The 22,475-nt window shown below is 42.3% G+C and overlaps 1 protein-coding gene across 2 annotated transcripts in view; it reads left to right on the top strand.

Annotated features, from left to right (window-relative positions):
* Nucleotides 1-22,475, top strand: part of EML5 (EMAP like 5) — a 328,115-nt gene that overhangs the window by 212,916 nt on the left and 92,724 nt on the right. For both annotated transcript variants that reach the window (XM_075065608.1, XM_075065607.1), the window contains exons 19-22: nucleotides 1,190-1,301; nucleotides 3,013-3,140; nucleotides 5,253-5,394; nucleotides 14,443-14,595. In XM_075065608.1, coding sequence (XP_074921709.1) covers nucleotides 1,190-1,301; nucleotides 3,013-3,140; nucleotides 5,253-5,394; nucleotides 14,443-14,595 — 535 coding nt within the window. The remainder of the gene's footprint in view (nucleotides 1-1,189; nucleotides 1,302-3,012; nucleotides 3,141-5,252; nucleotides 5,395-14,442; nucleotides 14,596-22,475) is intronic.

Below are 22,475 nucleotides of genomic sequence, written 5' to 3'. Positions count from 1 at the left end.
AGCCGAAGGAGCTACAGTGTTCATTTTTTGTCACAGTTATAATTAATTTAGATATAGAAATGGTGAACGTTTAAGACAAAACCGTGTGTTTCCTAATTTATAACATCAAACGATTACAGCTTTATTGCCAGTTTATCTATTGTCAATATTTTCCCCCTTATGAAACAATTTCAGTCTTCTGACATAGGCAGAAGAATAGAAATAGAGTGTTCCTGTTAGAAAAAAGGATCCCAAACCACAAAGTTAAAATACAGATGTAACCTTTCCCTACATTCACAAATATGCTAGTCCACACCCATTGTAAAAGTGGTCTGGGAGGTCCAGATCTAGGGGTAAAATTAAGAAAGCCTAAATTTTCCCTATCTATCAGGAAAATATCCTGACAGTGAAATGTATTAGGCCACTGAATAGTCTTCCTTGAGAGTGACAGAGGAGCAATACTTTGAAAAGCAGACTGGAGAAAGCACTAAAAATGCACTGTAGAGACTTATACTGCATTGGCAGGATCAGAAGATCTAATAGATAGATCATTTCCATCTCTAACTTGTATGATTCTATAGCTATGTTATTATTAAGGCTATGTTTAAATGTCACAGAGGTCATGGAAGTCACGGAATCCAGATTCTGTGACTTCCAGAGACCTCCATAACATTCTCTGCTTCAGCTCCTGGGGCTGCAGGACTGGAGCTGGCAGCCAGCAGGTCCTGGCAGGGTTCCAGTGACAGGCCACAGATCCTGAGGGAGCCCTCGTCAGGGTTCCAGTGATGGGTGACAGACTCGTGGAGGGCATGGGATGGGGTGGGAAGAGAGACGTCTTGGGCAAGCGGCTGAGGATGTCCCATATTCTCTTTGGGAAATATGGTCACCCTGCAGCTCCCAGCTGCCAGAGGCAGAGGGGGAACTCCACAGCTCCCAGCCACCACAGTGGTAGGGGAAACCATGGAGACGCAGCAGCAAAAGTCACAGACAGGTCATGGCTTCCATTAATTTTTGTTTATTGTACGTGATCTGTCCATGACTGTTAATAAAAATAACCATGATAAAATGTTAGCTTTAATTATTATGTACTAAAAGTTGTCAGTGTTGGCACAAGTCATTGTAGAAGTAAGGATAATCTTTTTTTAAAAAAATACTAAATTATCTACTGATGACAACCTATGAATTAATCCTATTCTATTTTTTTGGGCAGGGATTTGTAACTGGTGGAAAGGATGGGGTAGTGGCTCTCTGGGATGACACCTTTGAACGCTGTCTCAAAACCTATGCCATCAAACGAGCTGCTTTGGCCCCTGGCTCTAAAGGTGAGTGTATAGTAAGTACATCAAACCTTTCTGTTTTATTCTGCCTTTAAACACTGTCTTTAGTAAGCTTTTTCTTCTAAGTTTCCTTCCTCCACAATAAAAGGAAATCAAGTTTTGCTGTAGTAAAAATCAAAAAAGGAAAAAAATAAAGTTGTATTTGAAAACTGTTTTATTTAAAGTGTGCTTCTACTCTGAAAAAATGACTAAGTAAAAATAGCAACGTCTAACCTAACCCATATGCTTCCTTTGCATATTCTGTCATATCTGTGTTCTTTAATGACAATAATAATGCTTTTCATGCCTTTTAGTACTAGGACCAAGCCAACCAGGAGACAGTGAATGTGGGGATTCAGTTGTGTAACAAAAAATGAATTTTTTACTAAGTCTCAGTCAGTTTCACTTGTTCACATCCAGGAAGGCAAATTTGTTCTATAGAATCTTTATCACTGACGATTATACATCAGAAGGAAAGAACCAAGCTTAACACTGATCAGAAGTTGAGTTTGCAAGACTAACCATGAAGGAAAAAATAGTTTTATTTGTGAATTGAACATATTTGTAAATCTTTGAGGATAAACACTCACTCCAATTAGGGCATTTTGAATACGGGCCACAAAGATCAATGACAAAACTATATTTGGCCTGGAAGATATTAAATCCTTAGCCTAATACCAACCCATGATCTGAAGAGAGAATCTGTGCATGGCTTATAAAAATGTAGTAACAGTTACACTGAATTACAGTTATAAGTTGCAGAAACTTCATTTCCATAAACTCTTCAGTGTCTTCTATTTTGCTCAATCAGCAGGTTGATTTGGAATTAATTGTCATTCCTTTCACAGACCTCAGTGGACTACTATGCTACAGAAGTGAGGGTAGTTTAAAAAAATTAGAGAGATTACGCTCTGAAAAATTATTCTAAAAAAATGGCACCATGGGGGTCCATATTTAATCTTCCTATTTGTGCTGCCGTGAAATAAAGGAATAGAGGGGAGAATATTTTTTTTCTCTTACAGGTTTAATACTCTGGCTTTTATTCACGTGATCATGTATGAGTATTGAAAAGTTTTCAGGCCTGATGTTCCTTCACATTTCTCCCATTTGCTGGCTGGTGTTGGTCCTGATATGCAGCTTTCCCAGTCTGATATTCTGGAGATTTCTCTGTCTGTCTTCCCTAAAAAAACTAAGAATCTTTTATTCTTAGCTTACATCATTAGACTGTCAAAAGGGTGGCTCGCCATTTCCTTGTTAAACGTCTATTACACTTAAAATAGTAGTTTAACACATTTTACTGATGTACTCCACCCTAACTTTAAGATAGATAGCATCATAGCTATACGCACATTTCTCTCACTGAGGTTTTTAGCATGCTTATTAGATAGCCATGTTAATGCTCTCCACCTTGTTTGAACCTCAAGGAGAGTCTACTGAACATGATGATCATTGACAGTTGCCTTATATGGCAGGTTTATTAGAGAAGGTGGGGTAACAAAAACTGGGAGACTGGCATGGAATAAATTATATGGCTTCTGTAACAACGATACAGAGCACGTTTAAAAATTAGCTAATATGTGCTAAAGCTCCACAACTGTAGCCAATTTTGTAAGCAGGAAAATGCTAGGACTTCTGTTGAATTTGATCTGGTAAAATGTGGGTGTAATGTATATACTTCTGAAATTAAACTCACACCTTTAAAAATTTAATGTTTTAGGTCTCCTCTTAGAAGACAACCCTTCTATACGTGCCATATCGTTAGGACATGGTCATATTTTAGTGGGCACAAAGAATGGGGAAATACTGGAAGTGGATAAAAGTGGACCAATAACTCTGCTGGTTCAGGTACATTTTCAAATATTACTGTCTGGGTGTTCAACATCTGAACCCGTGGCGAGAGTCTGTAGCTGTGTCGCCCAGCAGCAAGACTCTGCAGCCAGTGGTAGGGGAACCTGAGCCCGCCCTGCTCTACCATGTTCCAGCCCAGGGCCTATGACAGGTTGATCAGATATGCAGCCTGGGGGGCAGATGTCACCAAGCCTGTTCACTGGGTTACTTCCTACTGCATTCTCAGCCCCCTCCAAAGTCACAAAAGGTGTCATCTTATGAACTCACAGGTTGGGGGGTTCTCACCAGAGTCTTTGTTGTTCGGTTCCGGCCCTCTGTTCCTGGTCTCCACAGGGGCCTTCAGTGGCTCTGCTGCAGGGTCTGGTCCAGGCAGTGCGGCGCTCCTGCAGCCTCTTTCCAGGAGTTACCAGCATAAGACTGCTCCTTTGCTCAGTCTGCATTGACTGAGCTGAGTTGCTTCCTTTGGAGTGCTTTCTCCGCTATGAGCATGCCCAGCAGCTGCGGCTGGGTTGGCCTTCAGGACCCAGAGCTGCTCGATAACCCTTGGTTCCTTGGTGTGGGGTCAAGATACCCCATCATAATAACCCATATATTCTTTTCCCCCCCACTTCCTTCCCAGAATCCGCTGGGCTTTGTAAATTTCTATTATAAGTATATGATTATACTTCAAACAGAAGTAACATAAAATAATAAACATTCCAACTATTAATGAAGTCTGAAAACTATTTTAAATTCAGAGATTTTAAAAGAGAAGAGACCATTACGATAATCTAGTTTGACCTTTTGCAAAACACAGGCCCTAGAATTTCACCCAGTAATTCCTGTATCATGTCCATAATTTCTGGTTTAACTAGAGCAATGGTTTTCAACCTGTGGTCTGTGGACCCTTGGGGGTCTGCATACTATGACTAAGATTTCCAAAGGGGTCCGCACCTCCATTTGAAATTCTTTAAAGGTCCACAAATGAAAAAAGATGGAAAACCATTGAACTAGAACATATATTTTAGAAAGTCATCTACTCTTGATTTAAAGACTTCAAGTGATGGCGAATCCACTACATCCCTTTGGTAAGTTGTTCCAATGGTTAATTACCTCACTGTTTAAAACACAGTACCTTATTTCCAGTTTGAATTGGTGTAGCTTCAGCTCCCAGCCACTGGATCTTGTTATGGCTTTGATAGATTGAAGAGCCCAGTACAATCAGATATCTTCTCCCTATGTGGGTACCTATAAACCATGATAAGTCACTTGTTAGCCTTCTCTTTGATATTCTAAACAGGCTGAGCTTCTAGATCTCTGATTGTAACATGAGTTTTCCAGATCTTGAATCATTTTTGTGGCTTTGTTCTTTTCTGTTCATGTATATGTAAGATGCATATTTAATCAATGTATATGAAGAGCTATTACAGTGCAACAATGCATGAACAGATTTTTAAAACATACGCACGCACACTAGATCCTAAATCAAAAGAGATATATGTCTATATATCTATATATGTATCTCTTTTGAGCCAGGCTCTGCTATACTAATATTTTGTTTATAGTATGTTTTTATCTTAAGCACAAACTTAAAATAATGAATATATATTTTGAAGGATTATAAAAGGAAGTTTATAAATACTTTTTTACAAATTGGGCTTTTTCTTTGTAATAGAATGCACATTTATGGCCAGACTGTGAATTCCTAACTCAAATTGGGTCATAATTATTCAGAGGAATAGTCCAGTGACAATTTGACCCTTCATTGTTAGGTTAACAAAAATATTCTATAAATTAGATAATTTAGTAAATCAGATCATTAGGGCAATTTTCTCAAATATAATTTACTTTAATTTTATATTACATTTTACTTAGAAGCTTTTTATTTTGAAGATATTCTGTGCTGATTATTGAACCAAGAGCGTTTTCATTAGGAAGTTTTAGAAGCTTTTTATTTTTAAGATATTCTGTGCTGATTATTGAAGCAAGAGCGTTTTCATTAGGAAGTTTTCTTCATCATCCCACAAAGATTTCCACATTCTCAGTATAGTTTTGTAGCATCTTTTTTTTTTCCCCCCTTCCAGTTTTGGAAATAAAATTACCTGATAGATCTTTTATTTTTTTTTACAGGGTCATATGGAAGGGGAAGTTTGGGGTCTAGCCACCCATCCTCATTTACCTATTTGTGCCACTGTAAGTGATGACAAAACCTTAAGAATATGGGATCTATCTCCTAGCCATTGTATGTTAGCTGTTCGCAAATTGAAAAAGGGTAAGATGCTAGTATGAAAAGAGATTGTAATTGAATTACGTTAACACAAATTAGCATTCTAAATCTTTCAAAGACAATGTGAAAATATAAAGTTTTCTCTAGTTCAAACAATTTCTGTGACAAAACGTTACTGACTCAACAGATAAAAGCTGCAAGAAATATTTAAATGTGATAGTGTTTCATAAGACTGCTAACAATTAAAAGCCAGAAAATTTAAAATAAAGGATGAAGCCCCAGCATTAAACCCAGCACCTTTTATGTAGTATTGGAGGCATTTTTAAACAATGGTTGATTTTATGTATCGTATATATACTATGACATTTTAGCTCATGGGTATTTTCAGATGAAATCACAGCATTGATGCTGAAGATCCTTTTTTGTTATTTGACATGATCATGATGTTGTATAATTTTGTGTGGATTTTTTGTTTTGGGATTAAAACTGGGGAGATGATCTGCCAGGAAGAATCTGAAGCTGACAGAAAATATCATGATAGCTCTCTGAAAGGTGGTTGTTATTACTATAATCAATTATTATTATTATTATTATTATTAAGAAGAAGAAAATTCCTAATTAATTATATTGTGGAAGTACCCAAAGGCCTTAATCTGGAGAGGGGCTCCAATGTCCTAGACACTGTGAAAGATGCATTTGCCCAGAAGAGTTTATAATCTAATTTTAACACCAGATGCAATAAGCGATGTTAATAAACAATAGGAGGGAAGTACAGGGAGAATATGGTTAACAACATAAAGGGGGATAGGTATAGTAGATTTACAGACTAGTTCAGGGAGGTTGTTGCATATGTAGGGGATGGTGTGACAGAAGGAATGAAGACTCTTGTGGCAAAACCAGACAAGCAGGTGGAGCAAGGAAGGGGAGGATGATAAAAGGAGAGGCAGAGCTGTAGGATTTTAAAGGTCGGAGCAAGAAATTTGAATTTGATACAGCAGAAGAGAGACCTAGTAAAGGGATTTAAAGAGGGGAGTAATGTGGGAAGAATAGGCAAGACTGATAGTCTGAGCAACTACTTATTGAATAAATGGTGTGTGGGTTTCAACAAGGCCAGTGAGGAAGAAGTTGTCAGAGTCAAAACAGGTAGGGATGAGGGCCTAGTTGAGTTTTATGTGTGTGAACAGAATAAACAGTCTTGATTATAGGTGGAGATGGTAGTGAATCCTATAGTTAAGGTTGCCATGATAAGACTTTGTTTTCAATTGCGTATAACTTTCCTAACGTTTAACAGTTTAGGCTGAAATTTTCCATGCCAGGTGTATGCCTCAGGCTGAATTTGTTATGTAAAGATTCATCAAAAATGATTCTTGTGTTTCCTAGAACATGGTAGAGAACTACATTGTTTTACTCATGTTAAAAAAACTTTGTGTGTCCTTGAGAAGCTGCAGCACCTCTGTGCTTTAGAATAGGCACATGAAATTTAGCAGGAGTGTTGCCTTTGTGTCAGGATGTGTCCTTCCTGTAAAAATCCATCAGAACTTGGCAGAGTAACAAACTTCTGAAAATTACAGTTCGCACATGCTGAATAGATATTGGTTAATGTTTAGCAACTAAATTCCCTGAAGATTATGCCTGTACTGGGTGCGCTCCATTTCAGGGCTGTAGGAGCTGAGTAGATGTGCCCTTGTGAGTACTCCTCCCAGCCAGTAGGGACCACTGTAGTGCCAGGCATCAGAAGTGAGATCATTCCCCTAGTATGGCAAAGAAGAAGGAATCAGCTGGGAATGCAGAAGTGTGAGGGATGGAGTGGGAGAGGCAGTCTGTGGCCTGTGGAAATGGGAAGAGGGACAGAGAGAGGTTGTGAGAGTGAGAAGTAGGGTGGGAAGGTAGAGTCAGGCTGCGGAGGAGAGGAGGAGGGTCTGTGGGGACAGACACTGGCTGTATGAGGGAGGAATAGGAGCTAAGTAGAGAGAGACATGCTGCTGGTGAGGGAATAGGTACAGAGTGGGGACAAGAAGCAGGCTACAGGATTATACTATAGTTAATACTATAGGATCGTGGGCCTTATGCCAAACCTGTGCCAGTAAGTGACCCGCACTTGAGTTATTTAAAGAGTTTTGGGGAAACTCATGTTAAGAACAAGTGCAAAATATGTCAAGACTTCAGACCCTGTACCAAGAAGGACTGAGACATCAGACTAAAGACTATCCTCATGAAAGCCACCCTCAAACCTGTCTCCTGGCACCAAGCTCTTCCCAGCACTATTCTCCATCCCTGGTGACACAGAAGAAACCCAAAAAGCAGCACAGCAAGAGAGGGCACTTGCCGGTACAAAAGAGAGACAAGTGGGGAGAGGGATTGAGACCCATGCCAGGCCGTTGTTCTACCCCTGGACCTGCGTCAGCACCGTCAACTCCATCAAGGGAATTGAGGCTGATGAAGAACCCTCTGCTGACACCAGGGAGTCCCATGATACCAGTGGACTGATGGTGCCATCAAGCCTGGAGGTTTACTGGGCAGGTAGGGACCTCCTCTCTGTTCTGGTCCCTCCAGCCCCACTGGGGAACCTACCAGCTCTGGCCTCCGGGAGCGGGAGGGAACAAGGTGCATCAGGTGCCTTCCTGGCACTGGGTTCCCCCAACATCATCCAGGGGCAAGCCCTACCTGATCCCAGCGTTCTGCTCCCTGGCACACCACTGGTCCCCAAAGCCCCTGCACCATATAGCCGCACAAGTGGGTACTGCTCCACCCTGGTCACCGACCGAGGAATCCTCTTCAGATTCTGAAGAGGAGCCCTATGTACTGAGAAAAGCCCAACATCGGTATCCAGCCTACACCTCACCAAGCTTTACTGCTGGTCTCCAGGTGGGTGCCTGGCTAACGGGCCACTGTCCGATGTAGTGGCCCTACTGGAACCCCTGGGAGTTTCCCCTAGTACCAGGGCCTGACTCCCACTGCTCCTACTTGGTGGCCTCTTGGAGGCAGGCTACTGCTCCTTTGTGCTCAGCATCAGATCCAGACTCCAGCACCAATCCCAGTACCAAAGCCCCGTAGGTATAGTCAAGGCGGAAGGATAGTAAGAAGTCCCTCCTTCAATGAAAGCCTCCCCGTCATCCTCCCCAGATGAAGCTGTTGCAGGTCCCAGCAGACTACTTCCCCAGGGTGATTTCAGGACCTTCTGAAGCAGATCACTTCAGACCTGGTCTTGGAGCTCAAGATATATTACACAGCCTTAGTGGGTGTAGCCAGGATATCAAAGTAGCCCTACCCATCAATGAGACCAGACAAAGCCCTATGGCAGATTCCTTCTTCTCTGGCCCCCACTTCAAAAAGGACAGAGAAGAAGCATCTATTATGTGCCAGCAAGCAGCTTCTCAACTATCTATCTCAACTATCACACCCTCCCCCAAGGTCCCTGGTGGTGTCGGCAGTGAACAAAAGGGACAGGTGGGGCCAGTTGAGTGCTACCCCAAAATAAGATGCTAAGAAACTAGACCTTTCTGGAAGAAAGGTTTATTCCACATGTAGCCTCCAGCTGTGTATTGCCAATCAGCAGGCTCTTCTGGGGAGATACGATTTTAATCTGTGGGACTCTCTGACTAAGTTCAAAGACTCCTTGCCTCAAGAGGCAAGGCAGGAGTTTGCAGTCCTCCTAGAGGAGGGTAAGAATATGGCTAAGACCTCTCTCCAGGTGGCTCTGGATGCTGCCGACTCAGCGGTCCAGACAGTAGCCTCTGTGGTCACCATGAGGCGCTGTTCCTGGCTCCAGTCCTCTGTCTTTCTCCAAGAAGTCCAACAGTCTATCCAGGACCTCCCATTTGAAGGCTCCTCTCTTTTCTTGGGGCATATGGACATGAGACTTCACGGACTGAAAGACTCAAAGGCTGCACTATGATCCTTACACCTGTATGCTCTATCTGCCTCTAGAAAACACTTCAGGGCCCAGCAGCCTCCTTGGTTCTCAGGACCTCCAAGACAGGAGCCCTACAAGAGAAAAGGCAGAGGTTTTAAGCGGTGCCAACCACCCTGTCTACTTTAGCTTCTCAGGGCCCCAGAGATACTCCGGTGAGCCCAAGCAGGCTTTTTGAAGGTACATCAGAGGGCGCTGTACCAGTTGCCATTTCAGATCTGTCCCTCTTTCATTTTTTGACCATCTGTCACTCTTCAGCCCAACTTGGGCATCCATAACATCAGACTGATGGGTCCTGAGCACAGTGACAATCCGATGTACCCTTCAGTTTTTATACAATCCTCCCTCCTGCTGCCCATCCCCATCCCTCTTCAAGGACCCTTCTCATGAGCAGCTGCTTGTCCAAGAGGTGCAATCCTTCCTACATATGAGGGCTGTGGAGGAAGTTTCTCATGACTTGAGAGGGAATGGGTTTTATGCCTGGTATTTCCTAATCCCAAAGACAAAAGGGGGACTCTGGCCCATCCTGGACCTGCATCATCTCAAGACATATCTCAGGAAACTGAGGTTTTGCATGATCTTCCTGGGTTCCATCATTCCCTCCCTGGCCCCAGGAGATTGATATGCCACCTTCAACTTAAAGGATGCATAATTTCACATTTCTATCTTCCATGGCCACGGAAGATTTCAGGTTTGTAGTGGGTTATTGCCATTACCAGTTCACTACACTTTCCTTTGGCCTATCAGCAGCCCCAAGGGCTTTTACAAAGTGTATGGCAGTTGTAGCAGCATTCCTTAGGCAGCGAGGCATTCAGGTTTACCCATATCTCTACAACTGACTGATCCAAGGTTGGTTGCAAGCTCAACTGCAAGACAGCATCAACACAGTCTGAAGCATGTTGAGGGTCCTGGGTCTGCTGATAAACAAGCAAAAATCAACAATTCTCCCATTTCAGAAATAGAATTTACTGGGGCTGTGTTCGACTCGACCCAGGCCAGCACCTTCTTGCCAGAAGCTCAATTCCAGACAGTGGCAAACCTGATATGAACAAAGGTCATGGCCCACCCAATCATGACAGCTCAAGTGTGCCTCAAGCTACTGGGCCACATGGTGGCTTGTACTTATGTGGTTCAAGATGCAAAACTGCATCCCAGTCTCTTACAGATGTGGCTAGCGTCAGTATACTCCCCAAGTATCACTTGAACTCAGTCTTATGATTCTTCCCCCGGTCCTTGCCTCTCTGAGCTAGTGGAAGGAGCTAAGGTTGATAATGGTGGGGGTGCCGTTTGTGGCCCTGCAGCCATCGGTGTCTTTAGACTTGGATGTGTCAGATCTAGGGTGGGGAGTCCACTGCAACAACCTCAGGACTCAGGGCCTCTGGTCCTGATAAGAACACTCCCTGCACATAAATGTCAGGGAGCTCAGAGCAGTGTGCCTGGCTTGCCAGATGTTTCTTTCCTGGGTCTCAGACAAGGTGGTTCAAGTTCTGACAGACAATACAGCAGCCATGTTCTATATCAAAAAGCAAGGAGGGATCTAATCCTCCACCCTTTTGTCAGGAGGCTGTTGCTGTATTGGACTTTTGTGCAAGACACTCCATTCATCTCAAAGCATCTTACCTCCTGGGAGCCTGGAATGTGTTGGCAGATCACCTCAGCAAGTCCTTCTCCTCTCACCACAGGTGGTCTCTTCACCCAGAGGTTGTCAATATCATCTTCCAGAGGTGGGGGCCTCCCCAGGTGGACCACCGGGCAGAACAGGAAATGCCATCAGTCCTATTCACTGTGTGGGCAGAGCCTGGGCTCCCTCTCTGATGCCTTCCTGCTCTCATGGGCAGACCATCTATTGTATGTCTTTTCACTGATCCCCTTGGTTCATAAGGTTCTCCTAAAAATCACATGGGACAAGGCAAGGGTTATGCTGATGGCATGGCCACAGTTCTAGCATTGGTTCGGGACACTTCTGGACCTCAGTGGCAGCTCCACTTGTGCTCCCACTGTGCCCAAACTTGATTTCACAAGACCATGGCCAGTAGCTTCACCTGAACCTCACCTCCCTGCACCTAACTACATGAATGCTACATGGCTGAACACTGAAGAAAAGACGTGTTCAGAAGAGGTTTGACAGATCTTGCTAGGTAGTAGGCGGCCTTCCACTGGGGGTACATAGTTGGCCAAGTGGAAGTGTTTCACTTGTTGGACCTTTGAACAGGATCTCTCTCCATCTGGATCTCCTCTTCACTTTATCCTGGATTATTTGCTCCACCTAAAGTGGAAGGGTCTGGCACTTCTCTATTATGGTTCATCTGGCAACCGTCTGAGCCTTCCACTCCCTCCCCCCCAGTGAATGGCAGATTAGTGTTCAAGCCATTAGCATCATGCTCCCTACTGCTTCTCTCCTGGAAGGTAGCCTTCCTGATGGCAATTACCTTGGCCAGAAGGGTCTCTGAGATCAGGGCCCTTGTGTCAGAGCCACCTTACACAGTTTCTTTCAGGACACCTGTGCCCCCATCTGGTCTTTCTTCCAAAGGTGGTGCCACAATTACACGACAATCAGGTCATTTTTCTACCTCACATTTTTCTACCTTTGTGTCTTCTTCCCAAAACCTCACAAAAGCTCTGAGGAACAACAGCTTTATACATTGGACATTAGGTGAGCCCTCATCTTTTATATTGAGAGAACGAAGCCCTTCTGCAAATCTATGCAACTTTTTGTAGCAATAGCAAAAAAGTTGAAAGGGCTACCTGTGTCAGCTCAAAGACTCTCATACTGAATAACTGCCTGTATTAGGGTTTGCTATGAACAGATGAATGTCCAGCCTCCATCCATCGTGACTGCTCATTGCACAAGAGTCTGGGCTTCATCAGCAGCCTTCTTTGCCTAGGTATCAATCCAGCACATCTGCAGAGCTGCAACCTGGTCATCGTTTTATGCCTAGGCATCCCAATATGCCATCACCCAATAGGCCTGTGACGGGGTGGGGAGACCCCGTCCAGTACTGGGTGAGTTCATCTCACCCTTTGAGCTGGGTGAGTTCATCTCATCCATCTAGGCCGTGAGACCTAAGAGCTAAAGTCCATAAAGTTGCCCTGATCTGCAGGGCTCTACGGCCCAATGGCCAGAGTCTGTGTAATCGCCCTGATTCCTAGTGAGTAGAGTTCATAGAGATAATCCAGGTTTGCAGGGCAGTAAAGCCTGATGGCCAGAATCCATAGATACACCCTGGGTTTGCCGGGCAGCAAGGCCTAGCAGTCAGAGTCAGTAGAGATACCCCATGTTCGCAGGGCAATAAGGCCTGGTGGCCAGAGTCAAGAGAGTTGTCCCCTGGGTGGGAATGTATGGCCTAGTAATCAGAGTCAATAGAGCTACCCTCCAGGCAGTAAGGCCTAGTGGTCAAAGTCAATAGAGATACCCCAGGTTCGTGACGCAAGGCAATAGGGCCTGGCAGTCAGTCAGTAGAGTTGCCCTCCAGGCAGGGCTGTATGGCCTAGTGGCTGGAGTCAATAGAGTTGCCCTCTAGGTGGGGCTATACAGCCTAACAGCCAGTTGGGGGGTGTGGGCCATCACCCCAGGGGAATGGGTGGCCAGGTAGAGGGACCCAGACCTTCCCCGCTCCACTGGATCCCAGCCCAGGGCTCTGTCAGTGTCAACTGTGTCCGCCACTAGGTCAGCAGGGATCTGTTCGCAACACACTGACTATCACTGGGACAATGGCTAGTCCCCTCCCAGGCTACTTCCTACTGTGTTACTTCTGGTGGTGGTCTGCACGTCTTTGGGGTCTCTGAGTTCCTCAGCCTGTGCAACTCCCTGTAGCTCAGACCTCCCTTGGGCATCCACAGGTAGCTGGGCGTCTGCTGGGGCCTTGGCTTCTCTGACTTCCACATTCTGGAGTTCTAGTAGTTCCTGGGCAGCAGTGGCAAGGAGTGTCCTTCCTCTCTGGTGGTTAACCCAGACTGAGCTGGGCTGCCCCCTCTTATAATTGTGTTACACTTGGAGCAAGCCCAGTAGGGATGCAGGGGGGCATGGCTTCCTCTACCCAGAGTGAAGAGTTAACCCTTCCCCATCCAGTGCAGAATGAGTTCACCCCATCAAAAGGCCCAAGAAGATGACAGTTTTGGGAAAGCAGTTTTGCAGTCAGCACTTCCATGAACTCCAAGCCCACCTCTTGGGGTCCTGCTTATGAATCATCTAGCATGGAATGGATGTGAGCAAGAACTTGAAGAAAAAATGGTTCATAATCCTTCAAAACTGTTCAAGATGTGTTGCTCATGTCCATTCCATGACCCACCTTCTTACTCCTGGAACTGAGAGGGTGCACAAACGCAGCTCCAGAGGGCACTAGAGCTCATCCAACAGATACTACTAAGGGAAAAATTTCTGGCATCAGTGCACGCGGTGCACATACACTGAGCATGGAATGGACATGACCGACAAAGCTAGAAGAACAACGGTTCAAAAGAAGCAAAAAGGAAGAATCCAGATTTGATGCAGAGGAAGTGATGGGAAAGGAAGAATATTTTAGCTGCTGAATTCTGTACAGACAGAAGTGGCGGGTGCTAGAAAGGAAGAGATCAGGCCAGATGCAGTAGTCCAGGAAAGAGATCTCTGACATACCCCAGGGGTTGAGCAGTGAAATTAGAGGAAGAGTAGCACATTTTAGAAATGTTAGAAGAAGATTCTGTGAAATCTGAAGAGAAGGAAATAAAGAGCTAAGTATATTGTGTTCAGCATTATGCTGTATAGTCAAACTCCATATTGACAGATGAAAATATACTGTAACTGATGGCATATGACGAACCTTGCTGTACGCTTGGTACGAGGAGAGCATATTGTAGCAAACAACTGGCACCAATTGCTATTGTGGTGACCAACATAGAATTATGTAAAACAATATTCATCTTTACCCTGATCACAAATGTAAAATAAATATTAATAATACCAGTAAAAAAATTCAAATTATACAAATAAATGTGAAGTCGTACCTCTGCTTATCCAGTAACTGAATCTGTGTACTTTCATGAAAGCGGGTCTGTATTATCTCTTGGAATTCTTTCTTCGGAAAAAAGTGTGGTTTACATAGGACTGCAGGACTAATCTTTCCTAACTTTTGGACAAATATGTAAACCAGAAATGGAGAATATTTAATGAAAGAATAAGTAAATAGCTCCTGTGTCTCTTCCAGGGGGCAGATGTTGCTGCTTTTCTCCTGATGGAAAAGCATTGGCTGTAGGTCTCAATGATGGAAGTTTCTTGATGGTGAATGCAGATACTCTGGAGGATCTAGTCTCCTTCCACCACAGGAAGGATGTTATTTCAGAGATTAGATTTTCTCCTGGTGAGTGATCCATTAAGGTGATAATTATCAAATCCAGCTTGGTTGAACTTCATATCTGTGGTAAATTATAAGCGTGCGTACTGGGATTTTTTGTTTCCTCACTGAGAACACATTTGTGTTTCTCCATAATTGTATCAAATCAATTGTTAGAATGTTAAAGGAAGGTCACTTTTCAGATATAAAACCTTGATAATGTTCCTTTCTTTATGCACTCTATGGAAATTTGAAAGAAACAAATGGACATAAATCTTATTCTTCATCTCATGTGGACCTTCTGGATCTCCTTCAAAAGAATGAGAAAGTGAAGATTTGTTCCCCTGTTTTATATCTATCATTGTTTAGTAAATGGAATTAATATTATCGTTTGTTGCTTGGATACATTATCACGCTTTGGAGACTAAGGGCAGGATTATCAGAAGAGCTCACCTCATATTTAGATACATAAAGATAATGAATAGATTTTCTAGTGATTAGGTCCCATTGGAAATAATGAGAGCTGCTAAATCTGGCAAGTTGTATTAGGTAGAGGTCACTGCAGGGCAGTCTCTATGTGACATTTTACACTATGTATCTTCATGAAACTTTATGCATAGCTAAAGAGAGCAATTTATTTGAAGCATCATTAATGCTTTAGGGTCAGATTTGTGAAAGTGCTCAGCACCCGATTGGGGTCAGCTTTTTGGAAGAGCTCAGCTCCCATTTAGGAACCCAAATGCATAGCTGAAGGCATTAACACCACCTCAGTGGAAGCAGTTTTGTTACCTATCTACAAAGCTTGATGTAGATACATGGTGCAAAAGATCACACAAATACTGCCTTGCTGTTACCTCAGCTTTAATATTACACATGCCATCCTCTCTGAGGGAAAGAATGGTTGGATTTTCAAGTTTTCACTTCCGATTGTTCTTTAAAGATACAGGGGTTGTCTGTTTCAGACTATGGGTATGTTTAGCCTTACAACCAGGTGCAGAGTGCAAACACTGCACACCCAGCTGGGAGGGGTATAACTAGCGGTGTAGACCAGTGGCTCTCAACCTTTCCAGACTACTCTACCCTTTTCAGGAGTCTGATTTGTCTTGGGTACCTCAAGTTTCACCTCACTTAAAAACTACTTGCAAAATCAGACATAAAAATACAAGTGTCACAGCACAGTGTTAGTATATAGGCCTGTTTCTTAGCCTGGGATAGATTTTTTACTTTGATTTTTGATGCTTTGATATTAATATGTGTGAACAAAGAACAAAGACACTTTGTTTACTTCTGCCTAAAGAGATGGGGTTTATAGCTATCATAACTTCTTACTCAGATTTGAACCTTAGCGTTCATAACCTGAGAAGTTAGCATGAACCCCTCTAAGCTTAATTACCAGCTTAGATTTGATCTCGCTGCCACCAGCCAAAAATTCCAGGGTTTTGGCTCCCTCTGGTCTCCCCAAACCCTTCCCGTAGAATTGATATGTGTTTAAATACAAATATTTTTCCCCTATATTTTCTATTAATTTCCCAGAAAATTGAAAAACTTTTAGGAGAAAAACACACACACACACACTCTAGGAATTTTCTGTGTGCTTATCCTTTAGAAAATTCTGGAGCCTATGGTGAAACATACCAGGTAATTAAACATTTGGCACCTAGTTCTCAAAAACAATTGTTTTAAAAAACCTATTTTAAAAATATTAGTTTCAATTAATTATGTGGACTAATTAATTTGTCACACACATTTTTACTGGTAAATGTTATTTTTCCCCCTTTGCTTATCTTTTTTCTTGAACTACAGATACCATTGGGTTTAATCTTTTAAATTAAAATTGAAATGTGCTTGTGTCAGACAAGGAAAAAATAGTACATTGCAGCAACTTTTTCATTGTTGGTCACCCTGCATAAAGATACACTCACACTTCCACTTGTGTGAAAATTCTCAAGGACTGGTAGAATAACAAAAGATGTACAGGAGAGAGAAAAAACACAGACACAAACACACTTGTCAGGAAGTCAGAATCTCATTTTTACTAATGTATTCTTACGTTAGGTATCACTTCTAGGTTATCACAAGCACTGTGCCCTTACATTTATAGCCTATGTTAGGATCTTTGAACAAAATGATCTAACTCTTGAAGTGTTAGCCATATTACAGATGACTGAAAGGAGGGACAAAAAGAGAGGTCTGGCATTTTTTGGAAATAGCTCTTAATTTGGACCCTTCAGGTGTTGGCTTTCCAACTTTGGAGACAACTTTGACATTGTTTCAGAGGTTGCTGAGCACTGAGATTTAGTTGTAGCTTGCATGCTCTCATCTTTGACAATGGGCCTGGTATCAAAACCAGAAGAACTCAAAATTAGGGCTTAGGGCCCTCACTCAGCAGTACTTAGGCAGTAATTTTCAAGGAGCATGAAGAGCTTGTTATCCAAGGGGGTCTGGTATCTAACACCCTAAGGTTCTTTGAAATCCAGCCTTTTTTAAATGTGGTTAATCCATCCGCTGCTGTGCAAAATTAAGCATGTGACTAATGCTTTGTTGAACTGGGCTAAGTGATTTGCAAGAAGATGATTACCAAATGTGCGAACATGGTTTTGTTGGTCTACATGCAGTTTAGATCTATGTTAGCCCTGGTTCATTAATAACATGCATGCCAGCAACGAGGATTTTCTCGTGGGCGAAGAGTATACTACCAGCATTGAATGTTTGATATTTTCTATTTTCGATTCTAGAGTAATATGCCCATTATTTTGCCCATGAGAGATAACAGACAGTTCTTTCATGTCTGGATTTGCTCTTTCCCATATCAGTTTTAATGTAGATGCAATGAAGAGTCTTGAGCTTGCAGGATTTTCGTACCTCTGGTTTCTCACTGCTTCATGGCCTTATTGGCAAACCCTGATCAGTGAATTAACTGAAGTTTATTAAGGTTAATGGGTAGGTCTAGTATGTCCCTTTCAGGGAAAGATTTTGCCAGACTATGGTATGCGCAGTTGGATGCAGTTCTGCATACGTTGTCAGTACTGAAAGGTTCGGTGTTCCAGTGATAGCTGTTCTTTTTCCAAATATTGATTGGTAGCCGTATTTATTTTTGTTTTTGCTATCCCACATGTGAATGACAATTAATCAAGCAAGAATTTTTTGTTTGAATCGGTATTGGTATATTCCTTTGCCCGAGCTTGATCAGTTAAAATGCCGATTTCAATGTGGCTAACATCTTACTTAGTCGGGACTGTGGCCGGAGCCAATGCCGTCTTCGAAGTATACGTCTTGTTATAGGTACCGATCGGGGTGGGTAGCGCAGCTTCAAGTGCCTGGCTCATGCTCAACCGCTCTGACGGCTCCCCTCCCTTCCCGTTCCTCTGAGCTGCCATGCCCTGTCTCCTTCTTCCTCAGTCTGACCACAGCTGTAGTGAGTGTGGGGTGGCAGGAGGGGCGATTGGGGCTGCGTGGGAGGAGGCATGGGAGGCGGGGGCGGGAGTTAGGTGAGGCTGCTGACTATTCTGTGGCTGGCCCAATGTAATGGTATTTGTTCTTCTCCGGTTCAGGTGCACCTGCTTTGTCCTAGACGTAGTCAGATCACTAGGGTATCACCCAATTCCTCACATTCTTTTCAACCTTGCGTTCTTTGCAAGACCCTTTTTTCTTCCCCAGTATCATGCAGTTGCTGATCTTGCTTGTTAGTGGCGGTGACTCCCGTCATGGACGTAGGGCGTGGTATTTGTGTTAATCATTAATCCTCAAATTCCCGGCTCACAGATGCTGTTCCGAGCGTGCTGCCCTAATAGCTGCTGGCTTCCCAGTCCTGGCAGCCTGTAATTATATTGTTCTGCTTTCCTTGCCGCAGCTATGAAGTATCCGCTTCTGTTCAGCCAATCTTCGCGAGGTTGTGCTTTTGAGGAATGCTTTGCCAATAAGAATATAACTGACTAGAAAGCCAGGTGTTTGCAGTATGTTATGGGAGTTCCGATTAGGAGCCCCCATAGTATTTGTTCGAGGAAGGTTGGGTTTGTGCGGAGTATGCCTGGTAAACCCTGTGAGGTGCTTTCTAGGATTAGAATGTTCGAGATGTAATTGTTTCCTCAGAATGGACGACCACAAATGCAGATGATAAAAAGGCACCAGGGAGGATGATCCCTGGCTTACAAGTTCTTCATCTGTCTCAATCAAATTGGGAATGATGGGCCTCGCCATCTCGTTTCTTCCAGGAAAAAGTGTATATTCTAGATAGCTCAAGTGTGAAGTGAGTTGTTTCAGCTTGATTATGGGAGCTCTGTGTAGTCTCTGTTCAATCAATTGACCAAGACTGAATCTGACCAATCACTTTTTTATACGTCAGTTAGATGAAATCGTTGGTTTCAATCGGAGCAACAATTTCGTCATGCTTTCCTCTTGGTGAAATTTTGGGTATACAAGAGCTGTTTAATCGCTGACCCACCACTTGAGTCCTGGAGCTCCTTTCATGAACTTAGTGGGCATTGGGTCAGGCCTAATGACACACAGTTTCAGATGAAAGTATTGATTCATGACTCTTGCTATATGTGGTAAATGAACTGATGAGTGCTCACTATTGGCCACATTTGATATTTATGCACATCTTTTTCTCTTTTAGTGAATTTAATGTTACCTTATATAGAAACGCTAGGTTTCGAAGCTTTGATTGTATTGATAACAATGTGGAATACACAGTTCTCTTCCAAGATGATATGTTTGTGTGTTTTGTATATGACAAATATATTATTTGTAACATTGGATAATTTTATCGGACAGAAAATTTAAGGGCGTCTTCTTGTTGTATAACTATTTCTGCTGCTCAAGCTTTTTGGAATCTTTAGGTTAAACATTACATGTTTATTTTAGTATGTTTCTTGCCTTTTCTGGCCAGAAGTATCCTGTTAGGGAAATAGCTTATTCCTTTCTTTGTTTTGGAATGTAATGGATTTGTTGTGTTATTATTGTTTAGGATGTTCTTGTAACAGTGGTCTAGTAAAAGGTTGAATGAAAAGCTTTTTTTTTTCTCTTTTTGGTCTTCAATTTCAGTTGGCTGTTCCCGGTTGGTCTGTAACTTCTTTCTTTCGTGTGTTCGCAATGTGAGCCCTGTATTTCTTGCAATTCTTTTTCAAAAGCAGTTTGCAAAATTGTCCTATAACACAAGCTTCCTCACATGAACTGAGTAAAAATTGAATAGTAAATTAACAGTATTAGTTTGGAAGGGATCGCAAAAAATTGACATTAACCACAGTGGAGGGGTTAGAGAGAGACAGAGCTGAGTGGGACAGATTCCATTTTGCAGGAATTTCACAATTCAAAACAATTTTAAAAAACAACTTTCTGTTTCAATTGGAACAGAAACAAAATTCTTTAAATTTCCTGTTTGAGTGGAAATTCCAAGAAATTCCATTTTGTGGCTCTATCAAAATTTATTTCGATAAATCAATAACACAACATTCTGATTTCTGACCTTTAAAACCTTAAAAAAAAATCTAAACCATATTTAGGTTTCAAAGGTCAATTTGAAGTGAACAGCCAAAAAACATGTCTGTTCCTAAATGTCAAAGACGTTTGCTTAGTGTTTTCAAAAATATGTTTGTTGAAATGGACCTCCTTTAAAATATATTGATCTTTGTAAAAAGCATTTTTAATCAAGAAATCAACGAAAATTTCCGAACAGTCTAATGATGAACTCGAGTTACTCATCCGACACCAAATAATAAGCTGCTTTTAATTAGAGGCGAATTAAAAAGAACCTTTCAGTTTTCATATAGAGTATTGATCCAGGACAGGCAATATCATGACACTCTCACTAATTGCATAGCAAACGCACTGTGAAATCTCACCAAACAGAAAGGTATGCTGCTTCCAGTGCAGAAGAATCGAGTATGGGAGGCAATTACATTGCTCTTTCTTAAATGGGTGATCGTGTGTTGCCTCCAGCATTACTCCAGCAGAAATGATTCTTCTTGGCATACTTTTTAATTGCGGTACAAGATACTAACTGTAGGGCCTGAGCCCTAAAAATGTTGCAACTTGAGAGTGGTTTCTAATTTCGAAGAGGTTACTATGTAAGAATGGCACTTTCTTAACAAAACAAGAATTGCTCCCTTTGATATGTCTGAAGTATCTATTTTAGTGCTTACAATTTTTATCTCTGGGTAGGCTTATGAGACCAAGGGAGGAAGAAATTCATTACTTATATGTGTTTAGATCTTTACGTGCGCGCTAAAGCTACATGCTCTAGCACCTATGTGGGTATTTTCTGTGAGAGGGGAAGAGAGATGAGAATCATTTTCTGCTCTCCTGTTTCTTAGTTTGTTCTCTAATGTTCGGAAGAGAAAAGACTATCGTTTACATTAGGTACTGTCGATGTTAAAGAGGTTGCATTCGCTGAACTCTCAGCGTTTGCCCAGAGGTGAGAGGAAAAATTCATTTGTAGCGTGCGATGAGGGGGAAGGCGAAAGGTGGTGCGTTATTCCCTTTAAGTGTAAGATCTCAGGGATTCTGAGTTCTTGGGGGTTCCCCACGGACCGGGCCACCGTCTTATCTCCAAAGCTTGATAATGGTACTGTTAGATACATTGTGAGATCTGCAAAAATCACCAACAAATACTGCCTTTGCTGTTTACCTCAGCTGTTAATATTACACATGCCATCCTCTCGAGGGACAAGAATGATTGATTTTCAAGTTTTTCACGTTCTCGTGATTGTTCTTTTAAAGATACAGGCGGTGTCTGTTTCAGACTATGGAGTATGTTTAGCCTTACACACCAGGTGCAGAGTTGCAAAACACTGCACACCCAGGCTGGGGGGGTATAGACTAAGCGTGTAAGCAACCAGGTGGCTTCTTTCAACTCTCTCCAGACTAACTCCTACCTTTTCAGGAGTCTGATTTGTCTGGGTACCTCAAGTTTCCACCTCACTTATAAAACTACTTTGTCAAAATTCAGTACATAAAGAAATACCAAGTGTCACAGATCACGTGTGTATCATTATATAGGCCTTTTTCTAGCGCGCGGACTAGTTTTACTTGATTTTTGATGCATCCTGTTATTAAAATGTGGAACAAAGAACAAAGACATCTTGTTCTACTTCTGTCCTAAAGAGAATGGGTTCTTATAGCTATTCATAGGGACGTCTTACTCAATTTGAACCTTAGCGCGTCATCCAACCTGAGATATTAGCATGAACCCCTCTAAGGCTCTTATATACCTAGCCATTAAGATTTGACTCTCAGCTGCCACCAGCCAAAAATTCCAGGGTTGTTGGCTCCCTCTGGTCTCCCATAACCCTTTCCGTGGGGAACCCCCAAGAACTCGAGAATCCCTGAGTCTTACACAAAGGGAAATACGCACACTTCCCTTCCCCCTCATCTCTACCCAAAGAATTTTTCCTCTACCTCTGGGCAAACGCTGAGAGTTCAGCATGCAACCTCTTTAACATGCACATACCTAAGAAACGATGTCTTTTCTCTTCCGAACATAGAGAACAAACTAAGAAACAATGGAAACAGAAAATGATTCTCATCTCTCTTCCCCTCTCCAGAAATCCCCTGGTGCTAGCATGTAGCTTTACGCCTCCGTAAGATCTAACACAATAAGAATGAATTTCTCCTCCCTTGTTCCTATAAGCGCTACCCAGAGAAAAAAACTAAACAAGTCTTTAAAAGTAAAGCTCTTATATAAAAAGAAGAAAAAACACATGAACATGATCTTTCTGCATCAAGTTGACAATATACAGCGCTTTACTTAAAAGAAAAATATGAATAAACAGCCTTATTCAAAAGAGATACATTTAAACATTCAGCAACTACACACCATGTAGAATACAAAAAACAATAACAGCCTATTGTTTTTTCTACTTGTATTTAAACTGTGAAACTGAAAGATTAGAAGCTTACAGATAGAAAGA

The sequence above is a fragment of the Chelonoidis abingdonii genome, chromosome 4 (genome assembly GCF_003597395.2).
Source record: "Chelonoidis abingdonii isolate Lonesome George chromosome 4, CheloAbing_2.0, whole genome shotgun sequence".
Classification (NCBI taxonomy): Eukaryota; Metazoa; Chordata; order Testudines; family Testudinidae; genus Chelonoidis; species Chelonoidis abingdonii.
Note: the sequence above shows the minus strand (reverse complement) of the source record. Positions and strands in the feature narration are given on the sequence as shown.